Source organism: Meriones unguiculatus, chromosome 9 (assembly GCF_030254825.1).
Source record: "Meriones unguiculatus strain TT.TT164.6M chromosome 9, Bangor_MerUng_6.1, whole genome shotgun sequence".
In the NCBI taxonomy this organism is placed as follows: domain Eukaryota; kingdom Metazoa; phylum Chordata; class Mammalia; order Rodentia; family Muridae; genus Meriones; species Meriones unguiculatus.
In genome coordinates this window covers 2,218,174-2,231,355 of record NC_083357.1, presented here as the reverse complement: position 1 = coordinate 2,231,355, position 13,182 = coordinate 2,218,174, and the positions used below count along the sequence as shown (strand labels likewise).

Here is a 13,182-nt window from a genome sequence, read left to right as displayed (position 1 = left end):
TGAAAACATGACTATATATCTTATCGTAACTTTTTAGAGTATTTTTAACCTTATTTCTCAGATTCTCACTAATTAGCCTAGCACTCACTACGTATGCCAGATTGACCTCAAATTTGTGATAGCTTTCAGACCCTGCCTCCTGAGTGCTGGGGTTATAGATATGTACCATCATGCCTGTGTGTGTGTGTGTGTGTGTGTGTGTGTGTGTGTGTGTGTGTGTGTGTGTGTGTGTGTATTTGGATTCTAAAACACTTTTTAGATGTCTTTAGAAGTCAATTCTTTTGGGGTGTGTATTGTTTGTTTTTCAAGACAGGGTTTCTCTGTGTAGCCCCGGCTGTACTGGAACTCACTATAGATCAGGCTGACCTCAGATTCAGATCTACCTGCCTCTGCCTCCCCAACCTCTCCAAAGTGCTAGGATTAAAGGTGTGCGCCACCACTGCTGGTCTTCAGAAGCAGTTCTTACTAGGTGGTAATAAGTACAATAAGAAGAGCTCTTTACCCTGTTTGCAGGAATGTAAGGTCCATTAGAACAGAGACCATTCTTACTAAAATGTAGTTTCTTAGGAGCTTAGTGGTTATGAACACTAGCTAATTTCAATTCCCAACACCCACATGGCAGCTTAAAACTGTAATTCCAGTCCCATGGAATCGAATGTCCTCTTCTGGCTTCCACAGTGATACACAAACTACCCACACACATAAAATTTTATTTATTTATTTATTTTTATTTCATTTGAGACATGGTTTCTCTTTGTAGCCTTGCAGTCCTGGAACTCACTCTGTAGACCAGAGTGAAACTACCTGCCTCTGCCTCCCAAATACTGAGATTAAAGGTGCATACCACCACTGCCTGGCAACTTTTAAAATTTTTTAAAATTAAAAAAGAAAACCTAATATAGTATTTAAAGCAAGGCACAACACTGTAGACATTAAGCATGTTTTTTGATGAATGAACATACCAGCTTTTTGCTCTATGTTTGAGAGCTTGAAAAGTTGAGTATGTTATTTGATATTTTCTATTCTGCAAATTTTGTTAGGTGTTTTTATTAAAGATATAGTCCTGACATAAATACTTGTAAAAATAGGAAGAGTGGCATTTCATAATAAAACTTTATTGTTATTAAGAATCTTCATTGAGTAATCCATCTTAGCGTCAATATTTTACTTATAGATATGTTTAACATTATGCTCTTCTGGTGATGGTGGGCACCAGACACACACGCACACACGGTAGGCATACATACATGCAGGCAGGCAAAACACTCATATACATTAGAAAGAAGGAAAGGAAGGGAGACAGACAAAACAGACAAGGATCCTATAGTGTACGTCAGTATAGTGTGAGCCTATAGTGTACATCAGTGGAAAATAAACTTTCCAAATGTTACTAATTTGTATTGTTTTATAATTTATATATTTATCCTATAACAAACCAGTTATTTGAACAGAAAAATAAATCTGTTGTCATTTACATCCCTATTTGTGTGGGAACTCAAAGTTTGAGGTGTTTGTTTGGAAGAATGTAATGATTTTGTTATTGAAAGGCTAGTTGTAAGTACTTTATTAATTATAAAAACTACTAGTGTAGTTTTAAAATGTTAAACATTTCATTTGCTAATTGGTTATGTGACCTTTTTATAAAGGAAAGAATAATTAGCAATTGTAGCTCTAATATTACTATTGCTTTCTGAAGCTATGCTTGAGTTAGATGAAATGTGGTAGCTCTAGGTACAGACTGAGTTAGAGGGTTGCTAGCCTGTGTTCTTGTGGTATATATGGTCTTAGGAGTTTCTGTTCTTCTTACTTGATTTTATATACTCGTAGGTGTGGAACTCTGTTGGGATTATTCGCTGCTATAACGATGATCAAGATAGTGCCATAGATGTGGAATTCCATGACACCTCCATCCACCACGCAACACACCTATCGAATGCTTTCAATTACACAATGGGAACTCTTTCCCATGAAGCTATTTTGTTGGCATGTGAAGGTGCTGATGAATTAGCAAGGTAAATAGGGAGAATCTGGCATTGTTAAACTGTTAGATCAAATTGTATCTTTTACAGTATGAAATACCAGAACTAGAACTGGGTGTAAACATCTCAGAATGTGTTTTGCCCTAGTTGTCTCCTTATTATATTTTATGTTGAATAGTAGTTGTTATTATTATTATAGCAACAACATTAATAGAACACTTAGAAAATGAAAGTTCCCTTCATTTCCTAAAGAAATCCCCTTTAGCATTCTTCCAGAATTAATACTTTAAAGATGATGGTGACACATGTCTTTAATCCCAGCACTTGGGAGGCAGAAGCAGGAGGATCTCTTGAGTTCACGGCAAGCCTGGTCTGCAAAGTGAGTTGTAAGACAGCCAGGGCTACACAGAGAAACCCTGTCCCCCAAAAAACAAATCAAAAAGAATTAATAGTTAGATATATATCCTTCTTGAGATCTGTCTGTATGAACCTTTCTTTAAATTTAATTTATTGTGTAATTTATATGCAATAAAATGTAACTATACTTCAGGTTGTTGAGTTGACAAAGTTAGATACACTTGTAAGTAACCACTACAAAATGTAGAATATTTTTTATTATCTGAAAAGCTTTTATATTTCTTATAATTAATTCAGTACTGGTATTGGATTTTTGGCCTCAGGGTTGTTTGTTTGTTTGTTTGGGGCTGTTGTATTGTTTTGTTTTGCCATAGATGAGATTTGAAATCTTTCTTTGGAAAGGGAAATTTTCAAAGGAAGGTAACATCAAAATGTAGTACTTACCAAGTTCTCCCTTTTGCTTGGTGGACGGCTAGTCTACATGGTTTACTAGGGAGATGACAGCCCTGGCTAGTCTACATGGTTTACTAGGGAGATGACAGCCCTGGCTAGTCTACATGGTTTACTAGGGAGATGACAGCCCTGGCTAGTCTACATGGTTTACTAGGGAGATGACAGCCCTGGCTAGTCTACATGGTTTACTAGGGAGATGACAGCCCTGGCTAGTCTACATGGTTTACTAGGGAGATGACAGCCCTGGCTAGTCTACATGGTTTACTAGGGAGATGACAGCCCTGGCTAGTCTACATGGTTTACTAGGGAGATGACAGCCCTGGCTAGTCTACATGGCTTACTAGGGAGATGACAGCCCTGGCTAGTCTTCATGGTTTACTAGGGAGATGACAGCCCTGGCTAGTCTACATGGTTTACTAGGGAGATGACAGCCCTTTTTGTTTTGCTTATTGTGATTACTGTTTCTTTCCTTTTGGTCTTTCCTGTTAATTCTTTTTTAAAATGGGAACTGTTATTTATGGTTTGATACTTTGTATCTTTTTTATTTTTTATATTAATTACAGTTTACTTTGTATCTTTTAAAGTCTTGGTTGGTTTTTGTTTTTGTTTTTGTTTTTTTGTGCGCTTATGGTATAGAAACACTTTATAGCCCTTACCTCCAGTTTTCCATTTAATATTATGTTGTGGATATGTCCTATATCTTCAAATACACTTAAAAATATGAGTTAGCGGTATTAATGTAGATCATTTTAAGTTTATTTCATGGGCTTGGGATGTAACACATTCATAGAGTGTTTATTTATTACCTTCAAGGCAGTGGTTGTATCCCTGGTACCAGACATGTGCATGCACATACCGAATAAATTTCTTTTTTTTTTTTTTTCTTTTTGAGACAATGTTTCTCTATGCAGCCTTGTCTGTCTTGCACTTGCTTTGTAAACCAGGCTGGCCTCTGAGTCTCTGAGTGCTGGGTTTACAGGCATGTACTGCTGCACCTGGCTCATGATTTTTTATCTTTTTTTTAAACCAGGTTCAGTAATAAAAAAGAAAAATAAACTTTGACATGATTAGTTATATATAAAAATATCCCCTATAACTTGGGGTGGTGCACTCCTTTAATCTCAGCACTCTGGAGTTAGAGGTAAGTGGATCTCTATGAGTTTGAGGTCAGCCTGGTCTACAAAGCAAGTTCCCAGACAGCCAGGGCTACACAGGGAAACCCTGTCTTAGGGAAGGGGGAAAAAAATCACATACAAAAATGTGGTTGTTTCTGTCTGTTTTTTTTTTTTTTTTTTTAGCAAGCTCCACTGCCTACACTTTAGTTCTTGGGACTCAAGCAAAGAGTGGATGGTAGATATGCCTCAGAATGAGGATATTGAAGCCATATGTCTTGGTCAAGGATGGGCCGCTGCTGCCACTACTGCCTTGCTCCTTCGATTATTTACTATTGGAGGTGTTCAGAAAGAAGTCTTCTGCCTTCCCGGACCTGTAGTATCAATGGCAGGACATGGAGAACAGCTTTGCATTGTTTATCATAGAGGTAGGTTTTTCTTTGTCTTACATAATAGCATAACTTAAGTAAAATGGAAACTACTTGAGTTTTTTTGTTATTGACTTCATTTTGTTTTCGATTGTATACCTCCTTTTGCACTTATTAAGTATTTTCATCATTGTATTCTTTGAATGTAGATAATGTTGCTATATTGGTGAGCAAAAAAAAAAAAAAAAAAACAAGGCTGCTTCACTGTATAGATTATTCCAGAGGATATTCAAAGGTAAAATCTGGTAGCGTTTAAGCTTTGGCAAGTGCATTGTTCAGTTTAAATACAGAACTAGCCTACAGCTTCTAGTGCAAAAGCTCAAAACAACTGTGAGTGGCTTTCAGAAATTGGGAGCTCCTTTTCCTTTCTCTGTCGTTATTCCCCACCCGCATTAACACAGACTGTAATAAAGTTACTGAAAAGGTTATTTGTTTGTTTTATTTTAAACACTCTTGTGCGACTCTTGTGCGAATACTGTCTTGGCTTACGTCCTTTTCAGACCTTTTTCCTCACTGACAATGCTTTTTCTCCTTTTGACTGCTCCTGGTGTGCTTAATTTTGTTGGAGTTGGCTTCACCATCCCTGGTGTTCTCCAAAGATCAGAGCTGTTGACAGCATACCTACAATAGATTTTTTTTTCTGTTACCATTTTGTAAATATCTGCAAGTGTAACTGAAATAAAAGTATAATGGACAATATTTACCCTTCGATTTCACCTTTTAAAAATGTTGCTTATAGGGGCTAGAAAGGTGGCTCAGAGGTTAAGAGCACTGGCTGTTCTTCCAAAGGTCCTGAGTTCAATTACCAGCAACCACATGGTGGCTCATAATAAGCTATAATGAGATCTGGTCCCGTCTTCTGCCCTGAAGGCATACAAGCAGAACACTGTATAAATAATAAATAAAAATGTTGCTTGCAACTCCAAATTGATATCATGATCCATATCAAAAATACAGTCTGAAAGCCAGGCATGGTCATGTACACCTTTGATCCCAGCATTTGGGAAGTAGAGGCAGACAGATCTGCTTTCAAGGCCATCCTAGTCTACATAAAAGTTCCAGATGAGTCAGAGCTAGATAGTGAGATCCTGTCTTAGAACAAACAAAAAAGCCACCCCAAAATAGTTTGAGAAACTTGTTAGAGGATTTTATTTAGAATGTGGTTTTAAATATGTATGTCTGTATCTTTAAGTTGGTATACCAGCCCTGTCTTTGGACTTTCATATTCAGTTGCTCATTTAAAGTCAGTGTGCTGTGTTATAACTGGCCTTTTGTTTGTTTTTTTTGACAGCATTGGTTGTTCTGGAACTCATTCTGTAGACCAGGCTGGCCTCAAACTCACAGAGATCCACTTGCCTTTGCCTCCTAAGTGCTGGGGTTAAATTCATGCACCGCCACCACCTGGCTTAACAGGATTTGTGGACACATCTTGGCCATATAAGTAAAACCTTTACATTTTTTTCTTCCAAACCTTCTGCTTAAACAGTTTGCTCACCTCAGTTATTAGCTTATTAACAATTCATACTAACACATCTTCAAGCCACACAACTACAAGCCACATAAATTCCATCTGTATGGTCAGAACATGTTTTGTTCTGTGGAGTGGCCCATTCCAAGTCTGTCTCACCTCGTTTCATAAGCTAACACCCCAGCCATAGGTCATGTTGTACTGCCCGTCATAGTAGCCTCCACTATCTGTTAGCCCTTAGCTGCTGCAAGTTGCAGTCTGTTTTCTGCATAGCTGCCAGGATGATCTTTTAAATGCATAAATCATCTCTTTTCTGCTTCCATTTTTCTGCCTTCATTTCATTTTTAGACTAACAAGCAAACTTGTTGCCATAACAAGGTGTCTCAGTGGTCCTATGGGATCTGAACTTCATCTGTTTCATCAACCTCATGCCTTTCTATTGTCTCTTGTCATGGTTATACATACACTGGTCCTGTGAACACTTTATCCTTATTTCTGTCTTGGGACCTTTCCACTAGCTCCAACTGTTCCTCTCTCATTGCACCCATCTTTTTAAATATGAGCACATATGAAACCTCATATAACTGAATGGAAGTCACAAGAAAGTTTAGCAGCAGTGAAAGGCTTCTAAATGCAACCATAAATTAATTTAAAGTTAAGTGTGCGGTGAGTCTTCCGTGGTTGTAGCAGTGCTTGTCTCTGTCGGTCTGAATTCACTGCAGCCTGGTTTCTGAATGCCCAGTGTGCACACTGTGCCCAACTGTGCCTGCCATTCTACCACTGAGCACCAGCGAACACTGCCTGAAGCAGCTGCACTAAATGTGTATGAGTACGGGGTGTTGACTGTTGCATGGGAAGTTTTCAGCTCTTTTTTTCATTGTTTGGTTTGGTTTCTGTATAGCCCCTGGCTGTACTCTTCCAGAAACAATGGTTTACTTATTGGAAGTCAAGACAATATTTTCCTATATCCTTCTTGAGCATGTAAAAATCAAATAAGGATTGGACTGTGTCTGGATGCTTGCTTGTAAAACTTGCTACTTAGTCTCATAAAAAATGGTGAATGAATTTTGGCCTGGGGTTAGGACAGAGTATCCAAACATTTCTGAATGGCCCTATTACTTTATTTTCCTATTGTGCCTATTTTCCTATTTTCATGTGCCACTGAGCCAGGCAGTAGTGGCACATGCCCTTAATGACAGCACTCAGGTGGCAAAAGCAGGTAGATCTCTGAGTTCAAGGCCAGTTTGATCTACATAGAGAGTCCCAGGACAGCCGGGGCTATGAGAGAAACCCTGTCTTCAAAACCCAATAACTATAAATAGTAATAGTACCTGAGATAACCAGCTGGAGGATGAAAGGGTTTATCTGGCACAGTCCATCACAATGGGGATGTGAAGGCAATTGGGATTTTTAAATTAGCTGCTTACATTCCATCCAGTCGAGAAGCAGAAAGTGATGAACACATGTCTCTCAGTTCTCTTCAGTGCAGAATCATAACAAGGAAATGGTACCAGCTATGTTGTCCACAAATGTTCAGTGTAATGCGTTAGTCTGCTTCTAAGTATCAGAGTGATTCCTCGTGTGGGTTAACCATAAAAATGGTGCTGTTTTAAGAATGTGTCAAGGGAGGTGGTGCCACAGGGCTGTCATCCCAGCACTGGGGAGGCAGAGGCAGGTGGGTCTCTGAGGCCAGCCTGGTCTACAAAGCGAGACCTAGGAAAGACAGGGCTACACAGAGAAACCCTGTCTCGGAGGGAAAAAAAGTGTCACAAAGTTAATCACAGAAAAAAATTAGACTTGATTATGGCTGACTAACCTCTGATACATGTGCATTTCTGTAGGTACAGGATTTGATGGAGATCAGTGCCTTGGAGTTCAGCTGCTAGAGTTGGGGCAAAAGAAAAAACAGGTCTTGCATGGTGACCCTCTTCCTCTTACCAGGAAATCCTACCTTTCATGGCTGGGATTTTCTGCTGAAGGCAAGATAATTTTATTTATTTATATTAGAGACATTTCAAGAAGAAAATAATTTCATAATTTTAGTCTTAATTGATTTAACTACTCTGTTTATGTTTAAATTTTTAATTTAAATATGTATGAAAACTATAGCTGTTAGGCATAACAGTGATTCTTTCACTATCATGAGACAGCTGGTGAGAAAGCTTGCAAAGAAAATTATGTTTTTATTATTTTTTTTTAATTTAATTAGGTTTATGTATGTGCCCAAGGAGTCTGGAAGAGGACACTGGACCCCTTGGGCTGTAGTTACAGGTGGTTGTGAGCCCCCTCTGTGTGTCCTTGGAATCAAACTGTAGTCCTCTGTAAGAGTAGCTTAAGTGCTCTTAACTGAGCCGCTTCTCCAGCCCTAGGAAACTATGTTTTTCTAATTTATTTATTATATAGCAATGAAGAGATACAAATCATTAGTAAAATTAATGTCTTTTCCAGTAAATTCTATACATGTTAAGAAGCTTCTAAAATTGTGCTCAATCTATGTGTGGCTCTTGAATACTTGAAATGTGGCCCGTCTGAATTGAGGTGTGCTATAAATATAGAATACTGAATTTGGAAGAAGGTATTGAAATCTTAGTTTAATTGACTACATACATGTTTAAGTCATAATATTTTGGCCATAATGATGAAATGCTAACATCTCTCGTTCAAAAGTACTACAGTGGGATTAGAACTTGTATTTGTGGATCCCATGGTATTTCCCGGCAGTGCTGCCACTGACCTGTCTGCAGTGGTGTGTGAAAGATGCTTTGCGGAGGGCAGGTGATGGCATTGTGTCATCTCTTAACCAGGGTACGCAAGACACATATCCGGTGGGCTTGAAGTAATTACTGCTATATTCCAGCAGGGGGCAGAGTTTCCACGGAAATTGGTGGGGTCCATTTTGTTGTTTTGTGTTTGTTTGTTCTTTCTTTTTTCCTTGTGGGAAATTCCACTCACATGCAGAGTCTTTTCTTTAATTGGGTCTGCGTGGTAATGAACCTTTACAGAAAGCAACCCTGAATTATCTTCCCCACCTTTTGCTTTTGAAGTTAAAAATGGAATCTTTGGCATGTATTTTGAAAGGTTTATTTAACAGTACACAGCCACAATTTCAAGTGATTTCTTTGTTGCTGGTATTTAGGTACCCCCTGTTACGTGGATTCCGAAGGCTGTGTCCGAATGCTAAACAGAGGACTTGGGAATACATGGACTCCTATATGTAATATTAGAGAGCACTGCAAGGGAAAATCTGATCACTACTGGGTGGTTGGTATCCATGAAAATCCACAGCAGCTAAGGTGGGCCATAACAAAGTTAGTTAATTTATCGGCAGAGGTTGAGATAAGACCTGTACCAGTATGCCTGGATCCAGCTGTATAAGTATATTTATTTTCTTTTCATCTTCTGCCAACTGGTGAAGGGAAAATTAAAATGTGCTCTGTCTGTATTATTGGCGCTATAAAAAAGGTCTAAATTACTGATATATACTTATAATGCAAATGAACCTTGAAAATATTATATTAAAAGAAATAAGATCCTAAAGGACCACACATTATATGATTCCACTTATAAAACTATCCAGAATAGGTCATCTCTAGAGACAGAATAAGGTTAATAGAAATTCCTGTATTCTGTTCCTGGCATCTCTAGGCAGATTATAAGGAATAATTCCAGAGTTATGAGCAATGTTTGGGGAGGTGGTACTTGGCATTGTGGGGATTTGAGAAGAGAAAATGCAGTCTATTTAGACAATGAAAAGTTTAATTTAGTAGAAAATCATAAAGGTTTTAATGTTTATTTCCATGTTTGCCTTTATTGAGTCTGCATAATTCCATTGTTAATATATTTAGTATTATAAACTGTATTAGTTGGCTATGGATGTAGCTTAGTGGTATTGCTTGTTTAACATGCAGGAAGTCCTGAATTCCTTCCACAGTACAGAAAAAAAACATATTTTTAAAGATTTATTTAATACAATGTTCTGCCTATGTGTGTGCCTGCACGCCTGAAGAGGGCACCAGATCTCATTCTGTATGGCTGTGAGCCACCATGTGGTTGCTGGAATTGAATTCAGGTCCTCTGGAAGAGCAGCCAGTGCTTTTAACCTCTGAGCCATCTCTCCAGCCCCTGGAAAATATTTTTATTTTTTAAAGGAAAAAAGAAAATGTTTGGGTGTGGTGCGCAGCACGCAGAGGGCAGAGGCTGGTAGATCTCAGAGGTTGAAGTCAGTCTGGTCTTCAAAGCAAGCTGTGGGTCAGCCATGTTTACATAATGAGACTGTTTTGTTCTGTTTTTGAGACTAAATCAGTTAACTTTTTAATCAATGTTAGGCTGTATGGCTGTCCTCAGAAATGTCTTGCAGTTCTAATTCTAAAAATCAAGTTTTTTAGTAGTTTGAACTAAAAATTCATGTTACAGCTTTTTCTTTTCTTTTTTAAGATTTATTATTTTTATAGTATTCTGCCTGCATGTGTGCCTAGATGGTTATGAGCCACCATGTGGTTGCTGGGAATTGAACTCAGGACCTTTGGAAGAACAGCCAGTGCTCTTTACCTCTAAGCCATCTCTCCAACCCCTTATTGTTACATCTTAATAGGGACTTATGGTTTGATTCCATGAAGAATTTTGCTAGCCTCTCTAGTGCTTACTCAAGTTAAGATGATTCATTTTGGTATTAAATGTTTTATCTTGCAAGGCCTAGTGGCACATATCTGTAATCTCAGCAAGTTGTGAGGCAGAAGCAGGTGGATCTCGGTCAGTTCAAGGCCAGCCTGATCTACAAAACAAATCCAGGCCAGCCAAGACTACCCTGTCTGGGGAAAAAAAATGTTTTATTTTATTATTGAGACAGTGTCTAATCTGTAGATCAGGCTGGCCTTGAACTCAGAGACCCACCTGTTTTGTCTCTATGGTATTGGGATTAAAGATGTGTGGTTGACAACTGTGGCTCTAGCTCTCCGGGGGGTCCAGTGCAGTCTTCCGGCCTCCTTGGGCACCTTACAATTTGCACAAATCCTCATTCAGACATACTCAAAATTAAAAATGAATTGTTTTTAATTTAAAAAATTATTTTGAGTTTCTTGAAATTGAAGTGAGTTACAGGACAGCCAGGGTTACACAGAGAAACTTTGTCTTGAAAAACAAAAAATCAAAAAATATCCCCCTCCCCAGAGGGATGATGACGACTAAAGCTGCTAAAGAAAATGTATTTCTACCAGATGTGGTGGAATTGGAGAATTGGGACTTCAGGGTTAGCCTGAGCTGTTTATTGTGACTGTGGGTCAAAAATAGAAAGGAAAGAAGAAAATGAAACTGTTTAGTTTTGTGCATATTGAGGTCGGGTATTTGTATGTGTTTCTTGGTTTTATTTTAAATAAATACAATTTTTTTTTTAGAAGTTGGAAACTGCTATTCAGTCATTGCTTCTTCCTCCTCTTTTGAGAGTTTCTCAGGGAATTGAAATGGCTGACTTTGAACTTACGAGCTTTATGCCTCAGCCTCCCAAGCGCTGAGGCTCTAGCTATGTGCCACTCTGCCTGTCTGTGTTATACTGTTTAGCTAAGCGCACTTAGAGATAACTGGTTTCCTTTGTGAGCCTAGGGTAACTGAAAAGCAGGGGAGAAAGTCCTACAACTCTCTTCAGTAGTCTACTGCTGTTTAATGAAACGTACCTGTCCTTGCTATCAGAGAAGAGCAGTAGAACTTCTCTTGTTCTTGGTGTTGGTAGTAAAGATAGAGTGGGCCGTGTTACTCTGAAAGGCAGTGTGGTGTGTGGATCCCCAGCTTAGTCTCTGGTCATACTGCGTGCTGTGTAGCCAGGGCATACTATTTAGATTCTACCTTTTCCTCAGCTCCAGGATAGAAAATACGCATCTCAAAATTGCTGGGAAGATGAAGTGAATCTCTAAGAAGAATGTACATAGGACAGTCCCTGTGTCCAAAGTGAGTGTCTATTGAGTGTTAGCTGATAAAAATAGTAATGGTTGGGTTGGTTTGGTGATTTTGAGACAGGGTGTCACTGTGTAGCCCTGGCTGGCCTGGAACTCCCTTTTGTAGACCAGGCTGGCCTCAAACTCACAGAGATTGGCCTGCCTCTGCCTCCCAGAGTGCAGGGATTACTAATGTGTGTGTGCCACCGCACCTGACTGGAAAGTGACTTTTATTAAAAATCCTAATCATATTTTTTTTTCTTTGTGATAAAATCAGTAAATTATTTGAGCTAAGAAAGGTTAAAAAAAAGACAGGTCACTTTATAGACAGTGCATTTCCTAACCCAATTTAGCAGTATTTCTGCTTTCTTTTTGTTCAGGAATCCTTTAAAAGGGAATATAGTTTGTTTAAAATAATTAAAATAAGGGGTGGAAATACTGTGTACTGGGAGAGTGCTTGCCATTCTTGAGGCCCTAGTTTCAATTCCCAGAATTGTTAAATTAATTAATTGAAGGCTGGAGAGATGGCTCAGAGATTAAGAGCATTGGCTCTTCTTCCAAAGATCCTGAGTTCAATTCCCAGCAACCACATGGTGGCTCAGAATCATCTATAATGAGATCTGGTGCCCTCTTCTGGCGTGCAGGCACACATGCAGCCAGAACACTATATAAATATTTAATAAATAAATAAATCTTTAAAAAACTTTTTAAAATAAAATAATTGATTGATTAATTTGTAAATTCAAAACACCTTTCTTTAATTATGAATTTAAAAAATGATTGCTATACTAGAAAGAGCACCGATACGTGTGTGTGTGTGTGTGTGTGTGTGTGTGTGTGTGTGTGTGTGGTGAGAGGCATGTTCCCTCTATATAGCCCTGGCTGGCCTGAAACAGAGGAACCTGCCTTCGTCTGCCTTTTGAGTGCTGGGGTTGCATTCATTGCCAGGCACGTGGTGCACACCTGTGATCCCAGCCTTCTTTGAGGCAGAGGCAGGTGACCTCTGAGTCTGAGGCCAGCCTGGTCTACAAAGTGAGTCCAGAACAGCCAAGGCTACACAGAGACACCCTGTCTTGAAAAATAAACAAACAAACAAAAAACTGCTCTCGTTGTTCTAAAGATTTTTTTTCATTATTACTAGTAATATATAACCGTGGTTAATTTATCAGTACTACAGTCTAATTTGCTATGAACAAACAGCAACCTTCCTCCCTTTGCTCTTCAGTTTTTAAAAGACTTTTTTTTTAGATGAACCTGAAAGTAAATTTGTTTTAGTTTTTTATTGTCCACATGTATGATGTGTGTGGGTGCCTGAATGCCATGGTGCACATGTAGAGCTAAGAGGACAGTTTGTGGAAATGGTTTCTCTCCTTCCCCCATGGCCCCTGAGGGTGTGTAACTTGGGTCATCATGAATTGTCAGCAATCACCTTTACCACCAAGGCACCTTGCTGACGCAGAT

At 38.8% G+C, this 13,182-nt stretch overlaps 1 protein-coding gene across 1 annotated transcript in view; it reads left to right on the top strand.

Annotated features, from left to right (window-relative positions):
• Positions 1-13,182, top strand: part of Wdhd1 (WD repeat and HMG-box DNA binding protein 1) — a 42,151-nt gene that overhangs the window by 17,586 nt on the left and 11,383 nt on the right. The window contains exons 12-15 of the mRNA XM_021641266.2: positions 1,828-2,012; positions 4,088-4,329; positions 7,639-7,776; positions 8,934-9,090. Coding sequence (XP_021496941.1) covers positions 1,828-2,012; positions 4,088-4,329; positions 7,639-7,776; positions 8,934-9,090 — 722 coding nt within the window. The remainder of the gene's footprint in view (positions 1-1,827; positions 2,013-4,087; positions 4,330-7,638; positions 7,777-8,933; positions 9,091-13,182) is intronic.